The sequence below is a fragment of the Phoca vitulina genome, unplaced genomic scaffold, assembly GCF_004348235.1.
Source record: "Phoca vitulina isolate PV1807 unplaced genomic scaffold, GSC_HSeal_1.0 scaffold88, whole genome shotgun sequence".
Taxonomy (NCBI): Eukaryota; Metazoa; Chordata; class Mammalia; order Carnivora; family Phocidae; genus Phoca; species Phoca vitulina.
The window spans coordinates 448,565-466,559 of NW_022589791.1; the positions used below are offsets into that span (position 1 = coordinate 448,565).

A 17,995-nucleotide genomic window follows, 5' to 3' on the forward strand; every position below is an offset into this window, starting at 1 on the left:
AAGAGAAGAGCAGCGAACAGCCGAAGGAGCAAGTTATCAGTGAGGCTAGCAGGCAAAGACAAGAACGAAGCAGAAGGGACAGATATGTATCAGTAAAAAGGGAAGCACATGGAGGTATGAACGAGGTTCGTCACCCATGTAAGGTAAGCCACTCACCTTACATTTGACTTCGTCTGTATCAAGTAAATTTATCAAAACTTCAAGGCCTCCGACATCCCTGATTGCCAACTGGCAGGTCTCCTGCGCTAAGTTGAAATCCTTCATTGAGCACAATGCAATCACTGTAGCTATCTGATTTCCTCCCTACAAAGGTGCAAGGCCACAGAAAGGTTAAATAAGATCATGCTTCCGTATTTACTTCATGGTTATGAATCCATGAACTGGGAAATGTGTCTCCCCATACGTGGTACGTTAACTTTCTTTAAGTTCTCTGAGTGGGTTATAATTTGTCAAATGAATCATGTAGAGTTGAAGCATGAGAAAGCTTTACAGAGTATCATAAAACGTTATTCCAATTAAGAGTCAACATTTAAAGGTGGTCTGTCTGCTTTAAACAGCTAGGGCATTAGGCGGTATTAGTACATTAAAGAGAGTCGAGGGGCAAGCCTTGAGAGATCCACTGAGGAATGTAAGTTTTATGTTGAGGTAACAGGCAGTCCCTGTAGTTCTTGAACAGAGTACTGTGCAATCCAAACCGTGTCTGGAAATGATTCTCACAGATGTATGTAGAACAGTCTGGAACAGGGGAAACCTGGAAAAGGGAAACCATGAGGGAAGCGGTATGATGATCCCTGCTGGGATGGGGGCGTAAGTGGGAGAAGAGCCGTGGGGTTGGGAAGGAGGAGGTGATTCCACTAAGAACTGCAGATGACTCAGTGTGTGGATAAAGGACAAAAAAAAGAAGCCTTCAGTATGGTGAGCACAATGCTGGCCCAATGAAGAGAATCACGCAATCAACGTCTGCTTAGCTAATCACCAGATGTCAAGGGTAGTGGGGAATGGCTCCTTTAAGATAAAACAATCTGGGAGATTTAAAAAAAAAATTAATGATTGATCAGTGAAACAGACCTGCCAGGAAATTATAATCAGAATTCATCGCAGGAATTCTTAAGCAATGTCCACCCATCATTAATGCTTTGCAAATCTTCTGAAGGACACAGCATAGTACATCTTACTTCTGCTATTAAGACTGGATGGTAAATAAGAGTTCCAGTATAAGCTCTGAAATAGTTCATAAGACACAAGAGCAATATTTCTAACAGAGCTAAGAATAAACTATTTTTGTAAAAGGTGCTCATGAAAGATGGCCATGGATCTCAACCTCAAAACATAGTATAGGGGCGCCTGGGTGGCCCAGTCGGTTCAGCGTCTGCCTTCGGCTCAGGTCATGATCCCAGGGTCCTGGGATCGAGTCCCACACTGGGCCCCCTGCTCAGTGGGGAGCCTGCTTCTCCCTCTCCCTGCTGCTCCCCATGCTTGTGCTCTCTCTCTCTGTCAAATAAATAAATAAAATCTTAAAAAAAAAAATCAAAACATAGTATGAATGGCCTCAAATAAATCTCTCTCTCCTTTTTGAGGAAAGACACCTACAAATTATGTTTATTCTCATTTGCTAATTATTACTTTATATTGCTATATCTATTGTATATACGTGTTCATAGATATAATATATACACTTAGCACAAAAATGGAAATTATATTCAAGCTGCCCAACCCCCTCTTTCATATCACACACGCACACACGCAAATCCTCTCGTGAGTTCAACACAATGTGTTACTTTTAAAATAAGAAGCTGAAGTGGGATTGTAAAAGGGCAAGTATCAAAAAGATGGACAGGTTTAGACTTCAGCCTTTCCTCTTAACCCTTTCAGAAAAATCCCTCTACATCTCTAAAAATGTTACAAACCACTATCCTGTGCTGAGACCACTGTCAATGTCTGTTTTCCATACTAATTTTCTTTCTGGGCAACCCAGGTTGTCCTCTATATTCAAGATTAAATTGAGAATGGCATAAGCCTTCATTTTATTATTTACATTGAAAATAGTGAATTTTGTTCTTACAACTTTTAATGTCTTTTTCTCAATATTGAGAGAAATTTTTAACACCACCAATTGTCCTACAGTTGGTTTTGAAACATAAAATAGTAAATCCTTCACTTATTACTTTCAATTTTATAATCTCCCTTGTTTGGGGGGTATAGGACCCCCCCACAAACACACACATTAGCACTTCTGGTGCCTTACTTTTAGAAAAAGAGAAGGCAGATATTTAATAAACCACAAAGGAGAATCTAAATGCTAACCATAATTCAAGAAAATAATATAGAAAAAAGCAAAAAAAAAAAAAAAAGAGAGAGAGAGAGAGAGAGAGAGAATTATTTAACAAGGCTCTTTTGCTGAATTTTAAATGGGTTAAAAGGAGCCAGAAAATCCCCCTGGGGTACCCGAAGGAGCAGAGCTGGGCTCCCACTTTAAAAGTTTAAAAATGCAAACCAGGAGCTTCAGATAGAAGAGTTCTTAGGCAGTGACTTCAGACTCAAGTGTGACTTGAAAGGGAGAAAATGTCAAAAATCATGTCATGCCTCAGTCAGGCCAAGAGAGTCCACCCACACACATCAAACTCTGAAGGAGAATGTCCTGTCCTGGCATTCTCAGTTGCTCATGATCAAGGACCTTCTTGACTGCTATTCTTGCATCGTATTTTCTTTGGTAGCATTCTTCTACTTACACATTCGACACAGTCATTGTTTCCTATTTCATTTCGAGGTCTCCTAAATTTTTCTCTTCTAGATTATTTCTATCTTTTGTGCTTTATTTCATCATATGCATCATAACCAATGACATAACATTTTTAAAGAGTCGTGTGATTGCAGTAGATGCCCAAAAGGTAAGAGGTTATATTTTTCTGAGTTATCTCTAAGCCAATTTTGAAGCCAAAGGATGGAAAATTTACATTTATCATTAAGAAGTTAGATCCTTATAGAAAAAAAAATTCTGTAAATCATCAGCTTTTTCTGAAAATCTGGAAACATATTCATAGGCTTGAGAGATTTTTTTAGAACAGTTTTATATTAGGGAAAGTTAGTTTTTCCACATTTCAGGATTTAGTTCTACTCTTGTCACTGACCACGCTCCCCAAAGGATTATAAATCTTTCAGAATGAATACCAGAGGATGGGAGCCAAAATATTCAACATACAGAGCCACAAATGTTAGCCAATTGCTATTCTTTAAATACCAGCTATGTCAAAGGATTTTCGAATGTTTGTTCTACTTTGACCAGATGCCATAAACATCTTACTAAGGAGAAGCAGTGCAAATATGCTTATTTTTCAATTAAATCTCCCCTGAGAATGTAATGAGTTGCCAATACTTATTTTCACATTTTATCACGTATTTGCATTTGTGAAGTTTTAAGAGCTGGAGAAAACATAGTAAAATATTATTTTACTAGCTTCTGAAGGGTTTTGAAGAATGCCTCCAATGAGCTTTTCCACTTCTTAAATTAGTACTAGTCTTTTGCTCATCGTCTTCCCGCCCCTGCTTCTTCTCAGACATCTCCCAGCTCTGTCAGCCTTCGGATACTTTGCAGTTTGCATTCTTTTCTATGACCGGGAGACATTTGTTTATTGTCAAAATCACGTTTCCAACGTGCAAAAGTTGAATGAATGTTGCTTTCCTACATTTTCCTCAAATTTTCTTTTGGAAAGAGAAAGTCAGTAGAGGACACTTTTCTAAATAATATTTCTCATTGTTTTAAATAAAATATTTGAAATAAAAAAGTATTACCATATCTGGTATATAGACTAATACCTACCTCCACCCCCCTCACTGCTGATAACAGAGAAATAAACATTTACGAAATTGAGATGACGAATGTATTCGAGACTAAATCAGGGAGCAAGCTGCCTCCAACCACTATTTTATTCTTTCATTCAACAAATTTGCACACTTATTATTCACCGAGTCCGATGCCAGGAACTAGAGACATCCTGGTAGACAAAAACAGACCTGGTCTTTGCCTTGTGGAGCTCATCAAGTTTTGTGGAGAAGAAAGATTTTAATATTTGAAGCCCATCCAAATAAATGAAAACTTTAGGAAGTGCTAATATGGGAGAGCAACACAGAGCAGCCGGCTATGGAAGCTTGCAATAGGGGACTTTGGGCCGGGACCTCAGGAAAGGTTTCCCTGAGGAAAGCATGTCTGGACTGAGGTGTGGACAGAGTGGGAGCCTTCCCTGGTGGAGGAGGAGGGACGTGATGAAAGGCATGCCAGTCAGAGGAAACAGTACGTGTAAAGCCCTATGGAGGAGGGGAACATGGCCTGTTTAAGACCTCACGAAGGCCAGTGTGGCTGAGCCCCGGAGCGTGAGTGGCAAATGGTCCAAGACAAGTTGAAAATCTAGGTGGGCAAAGGAATCTGCTGGGCCCATAGGCCAGGTTGAGGATTTTAATCTTTATTCAAGATTGTTAGGAAATAGTCAAGGGTGTTGTTTTGGGGCAGAGAGAGAGGACTCACATGAGTTGAGTACATTTTTAAAAGATCACTCCGGCTGAAGAGGCCCCTGCAAGGAAGGGGCAAATGGGACATGTGGAGACCATGCAGGTTACTGCAGCTATCCAGAGAAGAGGTAACTGGGATTAAGAGGTCAAGGTGACTCATTATGTGTCATAAAGACTTCAAGTAATGTGGTTCAGAAAAGGATACCATCAAGCTAGTGGACGAAACTCTGGTGGGCTACATGCTCACAGGGCCATCATTCGGAGCTTCCTGTCAGGGTCCCACATGGTGACAGCGAGGTAAGAAGGCAGGCAGAGGCACAATCAGGAGTGGAAGCCCCTTTTCTGTTCCCTACTGTCTGCACTCAAGGGGCAGTGGGTGAGACCTGGGGAGGTGACACAGCCATCACACTGCCATCCAGCTGGCTTTCAAGGTTCTCAGCACTTTTTTCCTCCAAACATGCCACTCAGAGAGCAAGAAAAGTGAAGCCCAGCCAGTGACTATTTTATTGATGATGACAGAGGGCCTGGCACCCAGCACAGAGGTTGGCTTACAGATACTCTTCATCTCCCAGGATCAGAAACAGTAAAAAAGTCAATGCTCAGAGTGAGTGGCATATGACCACGTAAGTCAAGGTAGTAAAATACATTGCTTTGGGGGCGCCTGGGTGGCTCAGTTGGTTGAGCGACTGCCTTCGGCTCAGGTCATGATCCTGGAGTCCCGGGATCGAGTCCCACATCGGGCTCCCTGCTCAGCGGGGGGTCTGCTTCTCCCTCTGATCCTCTTCCCTCTCGTGCTCTCTGTCTCTCATTCTCTCTCTCAAATAAATAAATAAATAAATAATCTTTAAAAAAAAAATACATTGCTTTGCCTTCTGTTTATTTGCAAACCGACTTTATACTGATGATTCAGCACTCATAAACCTCAGACTCAAGAGATGAGACTCAAGAGAACTCCAGGAAAGAAAATGAGAAAATACTGTGCCAGAAGAAAAAAGAAATTAGACTCAGACTGTTGCATTACAAGTTTGCTGAGAATTTTTATTGGGAATGGGTATGGAACAATGCAAGCATTCCCTACACATTCCTTTTAAATAGACATGGAACATTTACAGAAATAGATAATCTGCTGGAATGTCCTAGTCATTGCAATGAGGAAAAATTTGTAGCAAATATAACTGCCTTCCTAAAAAAATTCAGAAGACTACACTGAATAATTGTGATAATTAATAGAAATAGCTCAATAAAGTGACTGGATATAAGGGCAACATTCAAAAATGAGTAACTCCCCCCATACACTAAGAATAACAAATCAAAAGGTGTAATTTGAAAAATGTTCCCATGCCAGTATTAGTAAAATAATAATAACAAAAATATCAAGGAGTAAATCTCACAAGAAATGTGTTGAAAATATATGGAAAAGAAGCTATTAAGTTTTACTAAAATACATACAAATTTAAAAATAAATGAATGGCCATACCATGTTGCTGAATAGGATAACTGAATGTTATTAAAATTTGCAGACCCACAACTATATGGTCAATTAATCTTCAACAATCTTGAATAAATACAACAGGAAAGAAAATCCAATGGACAATTCACAGCACTCACCATAGCACATACCCTCCTCAATGTCTATCACCCAGCCACCCCGTCCCTCCCACCCCAGGCTGCTGAATCACAGATCTGTACCTCTGAAACAAATAATACATTATATGTTAAAAAAAAAAAAAGAAGAAGAAGAAGAAGATAGCAGGAGGGGAAGAATGAAGGGGGGCGGAAATCGGAGGGGGAGACGAACCATGAGAGACTATGGACTCTGAGAAACAAACTGAGGGTTCTAGAGGGGAGGGTGGTGGGGGATGGGTTAGCCAAGTGATGGGTATAAAGAGGGCACATTCTGCATGGAGCAGTGGGTGTTATACACAAACAATGAATCATGGAACACTACATCAAAAACTAATGATGTCATGTATGGTGATTAACATAACATAATAATAAAAAAAATCCAATGGAAAAAAGACAGTCTCTTCAACAGTGTTGGGAAAACTGGATAGTAACATGCAAAAGATTGAAAGTAGACCACTTTTTTATACCGTCCACAGAAATAAATTCAAAATGGATTAAAGACCTAAATGTGAGGCAGGAAACCATTAAAATCCTAGAGGAGAACACAGACAGCAACCTTTGACATCAACTGTAGCAACTTCTTACTAGATATGTCTCCTGAGGAAAGAAAAAGAAAAGCAAAAATAAACTATTGGAATTTCATCAAAATAAAAAGCTTCTGCACAGCGAAGGAAACAATAAAACTAAAAGGCAACCTATGGAATGGAAGATTTTTACAAATGACATATTTGATAGAGAGTTAGTATCCAAAATCTATAAAGAACTTATAAAACTCAACACCCAAAAAACAAATAACCCAATTAAAAAATGGGCAGAAAATACAGACAGACATTTCTCCAAAGAAGACATCCAGATGGCCAAAAGACACATGAAAAGATGTTCAACATCACTCATCATTAGGGAAATACAAATCAAAACTACAATGAGATATCACTTCACACCAGTCAGAATAGATAAAATTAACAACACAGGAAACAACAGATGTTGGCAAGGATGTGAAGAAAGGGGAACCCTCTTGCACTGTTGGTGGGAATGCAAGCTGGTTCAGCCACTCTGGAAAACAGTATGGAGGTTCCTCAAAAAGTTAAAAATAGAACTACCCTATGATCCAGCAATTGCACTACTAGGTATTTACCCAAAGGATACAAAAATACAGATCCGAAGGGGTGCATGCTCTCCAATGTTTATAGAAGCATTATCAACAATAGCCAAATTATGGAAAGAGTACAAATGTCCATTGACTAATGAATAAATAAAGAAGACATGGTGTGTATATATATATATATACAATGGAATATTACTCAGCCATCAAAGACTGAAATCTTGCCATTTACCACAACATGGATGGAGAGAGAGTATAATGCTAAGTGAAATAAGTCAATCAGAGAAAGACAGATACCATATGATTTCACTCATATGTGGAATTTAAGAAACAAAACAAATGAACATGGCAGGGGGGCGGGGAGGAAAACTAAGAAACAGACTCTTAACCAGAGAGAACAAACTTATTGTTACCCAAAGGGAGGTGGGTGGGAGGGAAGGGTTAAGTAGGAGATGGGGATTAAGGAGGGCATTTGTTGTGATGAGCTCCTGGTGTTGTATGTAAGTGTTGAATCACTAAGCTGTACACCTGAAACTAATATTACACTGTGGTTAAGTAACTGGAATTTAAATAAAAACCTGACAAAAATTACAATTTATCCAAAAGTAATTTATAAATTCATGTAGACTGACCAAAATCCCCAACAGCATTTTTGAGGTTTTTGTTTTTTTCTAATTTGATTTTCAACTTTTCTAAAAATGATCTGGAATGGAAAATATGCAAAAAGTAGTTCTAAAAAATTTAAGAAAACTCTCTGGCCAATCAAATATTAAAATACACCAAAGTTACAGTAATTAAAACAGCATGGAACTGGCATGGGAGCATCCAAATAACTCAATGTAATGGAGAAAGATCCAGAAACAAACTCTCACATATGAGATGACAATATCATAATATCTCAGATCACTGAAAGAGTGGAGGAGCCAATAATCTGTGTTGAAACAATGGACTCTCCATCAAAGAAAAAAAGTAAACTTAGATCCCAACCTCACACTACACATAAAATGACATCAAGATGGATTCAGGATCTGAACATTTTTTTTTTAAGCTATAAACCTACCAGGAGGAAATAGAAAAAATTTTGTTCTCTTGGAATGACTTCAGAAAAACCTTCCTAGCTCCTAAGACACAAAACTTTATAATATAGCCATGAAGGAAAGGCAGTAATAGTTATTAATGTACAATTTTAAAGTTTTCAAACAGAAGAGTAGATAAAAAGACATGACAAACTGAGAGAAAATATTTGCAAATAATATAACGAAGGATTAATTTGCATTAAGAATCAAAAGACAACCACAGAAAAATAGGCAAGGTATACAATACAATGGTTATTAGACACATGAAAAGATTTATCAACCTCACTAGTAATCAGGAATATGCAAATTCACACATGATACATTCCCTCCCCAATTGGAATTAGCCAAAATAAGAAATAAAAAAAGACTGTAGATTAGTGAGAATTTGTAACAAAGAATCTTATTTCTAGACAAACAATTTTAATACCCTGGAAAGATTTTAAAGATAATCAATGCCTAGACCCCACTTCAGACCAATTCGTTTAAAACTTCCATGGATGTTACTTGGGCATCGGGGGTCTTTGCTTTGTTTTGTTTTGTTTTTAGGAGCCTTGCTGATTTCACTCTGCATTCAAGGTTGGAAATCACTGGTATATTATTAATTAAGTGTAAATTGACATTTGCTTTGTGTAAGGAGCTATTAAAAACATTTTTTTTTTTAATACAAACCAAGCTTGGTTGGTTTCTTACTTTTCATTACTTTCCTTTAAATTTAAAAAATTTTGGTGGAGTACTTATCACACTTCACTGTGTGTATATTTTCTTGTTTAAAATAGCTTTCCTGAGGTGGAATTGATATGCAAAAAACTGCACATATTTAATGTAACCAATTTAATGAGCTTGGACTTATGTGTACACCTGTGAAACCATCCCCACAATCAAGGTAACAGACACATCCATCACCTCCAAAAGTTTTCTTATGCCTCCTCCCTTTTTGTGGTATTTACACTTACCATGAGATCAAATACCCTCTTACATCTTTTAAATGTACAATGCAATGTCGTTAACTATGTTGCACAGCTCTCTAGAGCTTCTTGTGAAACTAACACTTGTACCCATTGAATAATACCGTCCCATTAGAACTATCAAAATTTTAAATGTCCATACTCTTTGATCCAAGCAATTCCACTTCAAAGAATCTATCCTACAGAAATAGGCTACATATCCAAAGAATACATAAACATATTTGCTGCAGCAATGTTGTAATAATAAAAATTGATTTGGGGGACAAGACAAAATGTTACCAGTAAGGGGACTGTCACATAAGTTATTGATAGATACATATAGTAAAATATTACGTGGTAATTAAAAGGACTGAGGCGGATATGGAAGATCACCAAGAACACATTTAATATCAAAGGCAAACTGTAGCATAACAAATAGTATGACTTCATTTTGTGTATAAAAATTATATATGTATATACACAGAAACATCTAGAAGGGAGCTTTCCCTGTTATTCTTTTGCATTGCTTAAATTTTACCAAGGGCATATGTTAATGTATTATTTTTATAAGATTTTAGTAATTTAAATACAGAAGGGAAATAAGGAAGAACTAGAAGCTTCTGCTAAGCCCTGCATGTCACAGAAATACCAGGAGGCCACAGCCAGCCACACCCACCCAGGGGGCAGGAGCTGGGAAAGGAGCTACAGCCCTTGCCAGTGGGAATGGCAAAGGCTAGTGGACCAAAAAGGGACCTGGAGCTTAATACTTTTCCTACAAATACGCAACTTCTAATAATGAGTACAATGGAAGTATATACAATGGAAGTCTATAAAATGAAAAGATCACTTATACCAAATCTGGTACCTTTTACTCCTGAACTCTTCTATTTATAAATTCTTCAGTGTGCTCAAACTTCTATAATAGGACATGAATATGTGTTTTTAAAATAAAAAGTAAAGCAGCCTAGAGCATTATGTAAACTGGGAACTAGGCAACGCTACTTTTCTACAATTTATTTAGCCTCTCAAATAAATTTGGGGGAAAGCATACTTTGAGGAACAAACTATATAGTGTTGCTACAAACACATCAGGCAACAAATTCCCCCAAAAGATTGATTACATTTTCAGATTACATAAAACTGAACAGAACGGCACATAAAACTTAGCAAAATTCTTTCCAATCAAAATCTTATGACTAGCTAGATGGGCAATGTGTAATATCGTACTATGTGTACATAGTGTACTATGTGTACATCGTACTATGTGTAATATCGTACAATGTGTAATATTATACTCTAGCTGGGCGAGCTCACAGTATGCATTGATGGATGGATGGATGGATGGATGGATGGATGGATGGATGGATGAATGAGTTAAAGCTTAAGAAACTTCCCTTGAGATTTTTAATGTCATTTTTCAGTAGGTAAGTTGATGTGGTTGTACATTGCTAGCTAATGGTGGTATAAACTGTTATGATTCAGTAGCGTTACTTTATCATACTTGGCCAATTATCTTTGCCTTTCTCCACTCTTGTTTGTTTATGAGAGCCAAGGGGCAAAAAGAATTTATAGCTCAAAAACTAAAAAGCTTATTAGTTTATCTGTAGAATATAGATTCCTCTGTGGAGATAAGCCTCTCCATCACTTCCATTACCTCCTTTGTCATAAAAAAGGAATAATTTTTTTGTGGGCAATATATGAACATACAAGTTACACACATTTCAAGTAATCCAAATACTTAAAATATGTTCATGACTTACACTGCATTATTTAAGAGTAAGTTTGCATAAATGCAAACTCTACTAAGAAATTTTTTAGATGATGCAATTTAAAATATCTTATGATTTATAACAGCTAGTCTTGTTTTTTTTTTTTTTCTAAGTACAAAACTCCTCCTGCTCTTTTTTTGTCATGGAGACATTTTCTTTTAAATTTAACCCACATCAATGCAACACTATATGTATTAACTTAAGACTGTTTCTCAGGAAGGTGGGAGTAATTTTCCTAACTACTGGCGTTTATTTGATCTATAAACAGTGGCCACCGTTTTCCATTTTTTAAAGAGTATGTTGAACATGAATAACACTGTCCTATCACAGTCTTCTCCGTCTCTTTAATTTAGCAAAAGAGCACACTCTCATACTGCCTTCCAAAAATGAACATTGAATTCCTTTGTTAAGAAATGCTCCCTGTTTAATAGGTCTCTTACTCAAACGAAGAAAACCAAGTGAGAGAGAAAATAGGAGCATACAATAGCAAGGCCTGCAGGCCGTCTGGACCCTGAGTTTCTTGACAGAGGGACAGAATAACCAGGCAACAGGCAGTAAAGATAGAAGCCGGGACACCAGCCTGGCCCGCGGCCGCCTCGCCTTCTGTGTGGCCCAGAGTGAACTATTTCTCAGCTTTTCCACCAGTGAAACAAGGATCACACTACCTGCCCCTCCATACCCAAAACCCGAGTAATGGGAAAGGAATTTAATTAACTGTAATTGATTGCAAAGTACATCAAATTCCTGCAATGAAAAATCCTATAACTCCCAATTACCACTTAGAAGAACTCTTTAACCAATTAAGGTGGTTGTGTGTGTGTGTGTGTGTGTGTGTGTGTATGTTTTTAATCAGTTCCTGAAAGATCATTAAGGAACTGAATGCCACAAAAGTAGTCTTTAACAAAGGTTTTAAAGTTTCCAAAATGTCTCTGCGGTGAATCCCCTCCCAGAGGGGAAATCCAAAACGTGCCAAGGACAGAGCCTGCAGTGTCTCTTGGGAAGCCTTGTGGAATTTCTGATGTGATTCTTTGAGATGTCACGGTGAAGTAGATGTCATGGCTAAGCTGGGGGTTGGGGGGAGCCACCAAGTACCTTCACTTTTCAGAGCCTGAGAAATCTGAATTTGTGGATACATAACAGAAGACTAATTAGCAAGACCCCTGGCTCACATGCAAGGTGAAATCAACACCAGTGTTTCATGAATTTGCTCAAATACAATAAAAAAATTAGGCACTCCCCCGCACCAACACACGGTGGGTGGGGAAAGAGGATAGATGTGCGGTGATGCCCAGCTGAGATCATATGCTGCCACTCAGCAGCCTACATTGGCCACTCTCCACTGAGTGACACACGGCCAGACAACATCACCATCCCCCTGGGACCCAGGGACAATGATCGCACGGATCTCAGATTCAAGAATGATATCACATTTGTGAATTTACATTAAAAAGGGCATTGTTTCCCAACTTCATGGCTAGATCACTTTTGGTTTTAGTGTGTAGGAGCTTTCAACTGGAAGGAAACTAAACATTTTTCTCTTTTTGCTTCAAACTTTGCTATTTATCTTTCTTTAATTAATCTTTTTTTATCTACTGGCTAGTTGCATAAAATTACCAAATAAAATGTTACTTTCTTTAAGATTTTTTTTTTAAAAAAGGCCGATGAAGCAATCTGTTTGTAAGATGGCAAACTAATACTTAAGGAAAGACTGCCATTGGGATAACATTGGAATTCTGATCTAAAAATATTGCCTTGGGCGCCTGGGTGGCTCAGTTGGTTAAGCGACTGCCTTCGGCTCAGGTCATGATCCTGGAGTCCCAGGATCGAGTCCCACATCGGGCACCCTGCTCAGCAGGGAGTCTGCTTCTCCCTCTGACCCTCCCCCCTCTCATGTGCTCTCTCTCTCTCTCTCATTCTCTCTGTCTCAAATAAATAAATAAAATCTTTAAAAAAAATTAAAAAAAATAAAATATAAAAAATAAAAATATTGCCTTGGTTGTACTAACTCAAATGGGAAGCAGCTACTTTCTGATTAGTCATATTCAATCTTGAATAAAAAGCCAAAAATAAGCCCATATGCTCCACATGCTCATTCATTCCCCTGGTTTCTGAAGCAGTAGTTCGATTTCTAATGAAGAATGTGAGCTTCAGTCCTTTATTTCCAACTATGGCATGGGCATTTCTCTTTGGGTATTTCACTCTCTTCAAACTTAATCTGCCCCAAATCAAAGCCTCCTCATAAACTGGCCTGTTTTCTTTCCCAGTCATTTCTTTGCTGCTTGCAAGGACATTATTCTATTCCAAGCCCCCAGCACACTCTCACTATCAATGTAACCCCCTTGTCACTGGCCTTCTGTCTCTTCCCACCCTGATTCAGTCTGCATACCACCTGCTGCTGGACTCAGCTTTCTAAATCCATGTTTTCATCATCCTGATTCCCTGGCTGGGCTCTGATCAAAATCCCAGGTGTAGAAATAGGCCTCCTGTAGGGAAGAGACACACCTGGGAACATGGCCCTGGGGATTAACCCTAGATTCTTCCATTATTGCAGCAAGGACTCAGGAATAAGACCATCTGAATGAAGCCCTTCAGAGCAGGGGCAGACATCTCCAAGCCTGCTTGCTAATAATCTCCCATCTGAGCCTGGAGCTGATGCCAGCGTAGTACTGACATCTTATCCTCAAGTGACAAGGAAATGCCTATAAGGGAGATAAAGCATGATTCTACACCCAGTCTCTGCTGTCCCTCCAAACTACCTAAAATCTTGACCAACTGCATTCTTGGCATCACTCTATAGTCTCCTCGATTTTCTCTCGGATTTATTTATCCTATAGTATTAAGTTCCATCCCCCATCCTCCTTCAATCTACATAGAAATGGATTTCAATAGGCTTGAAACCTTGTGTCCAGAAATTCATTCTTCAGTTTAATGATACAAACATTGTGTATGAGATGTGTATGAAAGGCAGATCTACTTATAGTTACAGCCTTTCAATGTTTTATCTCACTTTACCAAAGAGTACCCATTTGTACTAATTTATAATACTGTAATACCTGTGACTAACCCACATTTCCAAACAAAATAAAATTCCACAGCTCTCCTATTTCACAAAGGGGTTCTCCATATAATTGACTAATGAGTAAAACTTCTGCATTTTTACAAAAACTCACAGAATTAATGTGGGGCACACATCTTACCAAACTATCTTCTCCAATCGCTGGAATCGATCCAAAGCAAAACATTTCTAATTGCGAGATTTTAAAGCAGCCCCGGCCGGGGCAGGGAAATAATATCCTAGAAAGCTAGCAAATACAGCAATAAAACATATCTATAAGGAGAAAGGGAACAGGAAAAGGAGGAGAGAGGAGAGTAAGAGAAGGTGGGGAAGACGTACGTCAACAGCAGAAGGGCTCAGCAGAGGGAGGAAAAACAGTTCTCCAGGAGCTCAGCACAAAGAACAGCATAGCCTAGCCCCTTGGGAACCAATTCTCTCCCTATCACACCGTCTGAGGAGAGGGTGGAGAGGCAGGCTTGTGCTCACTGGCTAGACACCCTGCAAGACACGGTAATGAGTTTAATATGGTCCTTCCACTCACGTAGCTGACAAGACAGAGAAGCTGAACCATAAAGACAGCAGAAGACCGAATGTAAGTGTTTCTCACTAAGGAAGTGGAAAAGGTGGTTGATTGCTTGATTTGGAATTAGGACACAGAGTCACAAGTTATTTGGGGGGGAACAGAAGTTGGAAGGTTGGTGAGTAAAAATGCAAAGTCTTCATTAGTTTAAAAATTAAATTGTGTTCTAAAAATCCAGATTAAAAGAATATATACATATATAAAACTTGTAAGTTGAAATGAATGTATGTCAAAGCCAAATAATTAAATACAAACTCCCTTTACTTACGTGCCAAGATCTGAGCTCATAACTGGATAAATAACAAGCTATAGTTCGTTGACCTGTTTGGGTATTAATGAGCTCATCAAATTTTTTTCAATAATCACAGGCATTGCTGTACTTGGAAAATGGTAAGTAGAAAGTCAGGTCAACATTAACATTTCTCTGCTAGTGTAAGCCTATATTTAAAGGCATAAGTTTGCAAATTAAAATGTCAGGTGTATTTATTTTGAGATTACCTAGAGACATTCAATTTTGCATTTCATAGACTTTTAATAACCTTTTGTGTTCCCATATAAAACATTTATCTGTGTCAAAAAGCTTGAAATCATTTGTAGATATACTTTTTCTTTTATTGGCTATGTTAAGAATACCTACCTGTGGGAACTATAATAATTCCAAGCAATTTACTGTCTGGCCAAAAGTATCACATTTGCACATGATTTATTGATGAATAACGTGTGCAGGCTTAAGCAGCACTTCATCAGTAAATGTTTTCCTTAGCTGTTCTGGGACAGAAATAGTGCATCCCTGTTTGGCCTCATATTATATGGACTTATCCTAAATAGTTGAAAAACTCAAGATAGTTATTCAATAGTTAGGCTATTATGAGAAACTCTCATTGCCATGTTCACTGGGAGGATATTATTAAGGATGTCATTCACTACCACACTCACTGTCTGCTTCATAAGTCCTCAGGGAGAAAATTCTTTCTGCTCTCAGTCCCAGGATCAGTTACACACATTCGCAACTGGGCTATTTTTACCTTATAATGGTAAGAGCCTTTCCCTCACTGTATTAACTCACTGCATTTCCCTCCTTTTATTGGTTGCTAGAAAATTTAAGCAAAAATTGAGGGCCAGCTGTGCAAGTCAAGAAGACTCCATGCCCCATGTTGTCTATAGTAATAGACAGTCATTATTATTGTAATATGTAATATATGTAGTAAAAGTAATAGAAGTCATTATTATTGCTAACAAGTCCTGAGTACTTTCTGCAAAGCACTTTACATGTGTTGAATTTTATTTGAAATTCATAATAATCCTTAAAACACGAGAACTTTTGTTTTTGCCACCTTGACCGATGAGAAAACTGAAGCTCTGAGAGGTCAGCCAACTACCTCAAGGCTACTGAGCCAGTAAGTGGCCAGACCACGGACTCAACCAGAGTCTTTCCGACATGGAAGATCATGCTTCTAACTGCTCTGTTAGTCTGCCTCATGCTTCTTCCCCGTTGACTCTATTTCCTTTGACTAATGAAATAAAGAGACCAGAATTCTTTGGATAAACCCCAGGGCTCTTACAATCTTCTTCCAAAAGGTTATGTCTGAGCTGCAGCGTCCATCTGGCTCAAGCTGTTGAAGTGCTGGGTGGCAAAGTTCTCTGATGCCATTCCCCCCCCAGAATGACATGAGAAGAGGAGAGATCATGGGAAGAGCCACATTCCAATAAAGTAGCAGGGGTACCAACGGGAAGGTCTCCTGAGTCTGGACACTGGTGCTATGCGTGCTGGGCTGGGCCACTGTGTTGATCTCATGGTTTGTATGCAAAGACACCTGCCGAGGGGGTGTGCCTGACCACGGGGCCTGAACTCCAGCTGGTGCTTCAGCGAGGGTTTCCAAATTCCTGACGGATATGAATAGTCAAGATCCCCAAATAAGAAATCAAAATTCCGGGGCGCCTGGGTGGCTCAGTCGTTAAGCGTCTGCCTTCGGCTCAGGTCATGATCCCAGAGTCCTGGGATCGAGCCCCGCATCGGGCTCCCTGCTCGGCCAGGAGCCTGCTTCTCCCTCTCCCACTACGCCTGCTTGTGTTCCCTCTCTAGCTGTCTCTCTCTCTCTCTCTGTCAAATAAATAAAATAAAATCTTTAAAAAAAAAAAAAAAAAGAAATCAAAATTCCCCCAGATTCTCAGGAATTCTTGAAATAAGTTATTCCATGTTTTTTCCCAAATTTTATTTGTATGTTTTAGGTAATAATGATGACCATTATAGTGAACATTTTCCATAATAATAAACAGTAAATCATTTTTTTTTTGTGATAGAGATGCTAAAAATTTCAGAGGTTTTCTATTAAAAAAAACAACCTCAAACATATCAATTGCAGTAACATGTAAAATGATCTCCACCTGATATTTGATAGCACTAAAAGAAGGCAACATTACCACAAAACAAATGCCAAGTCGAAGCCATTTTAAAATTGAAAGATGATATAAAAATATTTATTATTTATAACATATTATTCTTATAAGATGAAATTTTAAAACAAAGCATTAACCATCCTAATGGTCTTGATTTTTGTTTCATGACAAATATTCCAAACACACACAAAAAATTTCTTTTGTTTTGTACTGACATGGGTCAAATTGTTAAGAGGCTTTCAAAAGCATAGCCAAGGTGGGATTTGCTTCATCGAAGCTCCTATCCTGTTTTAACAATGAAAATATTTTATTTGCTTGCCCAGATTCTGGTTTGGCCATTGAAATCTATGTCGCAATGGGGAATTAGAATACTTTTTCCCAATTTCCCAATTTCTTGACTAATTTTTCTTGGGATTCAGAATTCAGGAAAACATAGAATTTTTTTCTGAGAGATGCAGAGAATTGCAGCTGGGGCCATGCTCAAAAAGGGGGCATATTTTTCTTGCAAAATGAACTTTTTCAGCTGTAAGTCTGTGTCCATGCAGAGGATGTTTGTTGAATTCACAAAAATGTGCATATAAACTATTTTACCTGTCAGCTTTGAAGGATCTCAAAGGCATCAGAAAAGTACCCTTAAGTAATTTAGGAGTCACATAAATATCTTTACATATGCAAAGCCACTGCCAAATGCCCTTGGTTCCTTTGATCTAAGACGTAGAAAAGCTGGAGGAAACTATGAGCTAAGTAAAACCATTAATTTTACAAGTACTTCTCAACTACAGCTTTAGACCTGGCCTACCTAGACATTATCAATATCAGTTATCCATTAGTATTAATCTGGGTTTTGGCAAATCATTTCCCTCGCCCTGCCCCCATTCAAGTCTTAAATACATTATATAGGCCATTGTTATGTAACATGTTTTCACACATGTTACTGTTGAGA

At 38.4% G+C, this 17,995-nt stretch overlaps 1 protein-coding gene across 6 annotated transcripts in view; it reads right to left on the bottom strand.

The window, feature by feature from the left end:
* The window catches only part of ARMC4 (armadillo repeat containing 4), a 187,099-nt gene that overhangs the window by 131,890 nt on the left and 37,214 nt on the right, over positions 1–17,995 (bottom strand). For 5 of the 6 annotated variants that reach the window (XM_032395839.1, XM_032395838.1, XM_032395843.1 and 2 more), the window contains one exon: positions 157–303. The exons of the other annotated variant lie outside the window; for it this stretch is intronic. In XM_032395839.1, the coding sequence (XP_032251730.1) occupies positions 157–303 (147 nt within the window). The remainder of the gene's footprint in view (positions 1–156; positions 304–17,995) is intronic. 6 annotated transcript variants of the gene reach the window in all.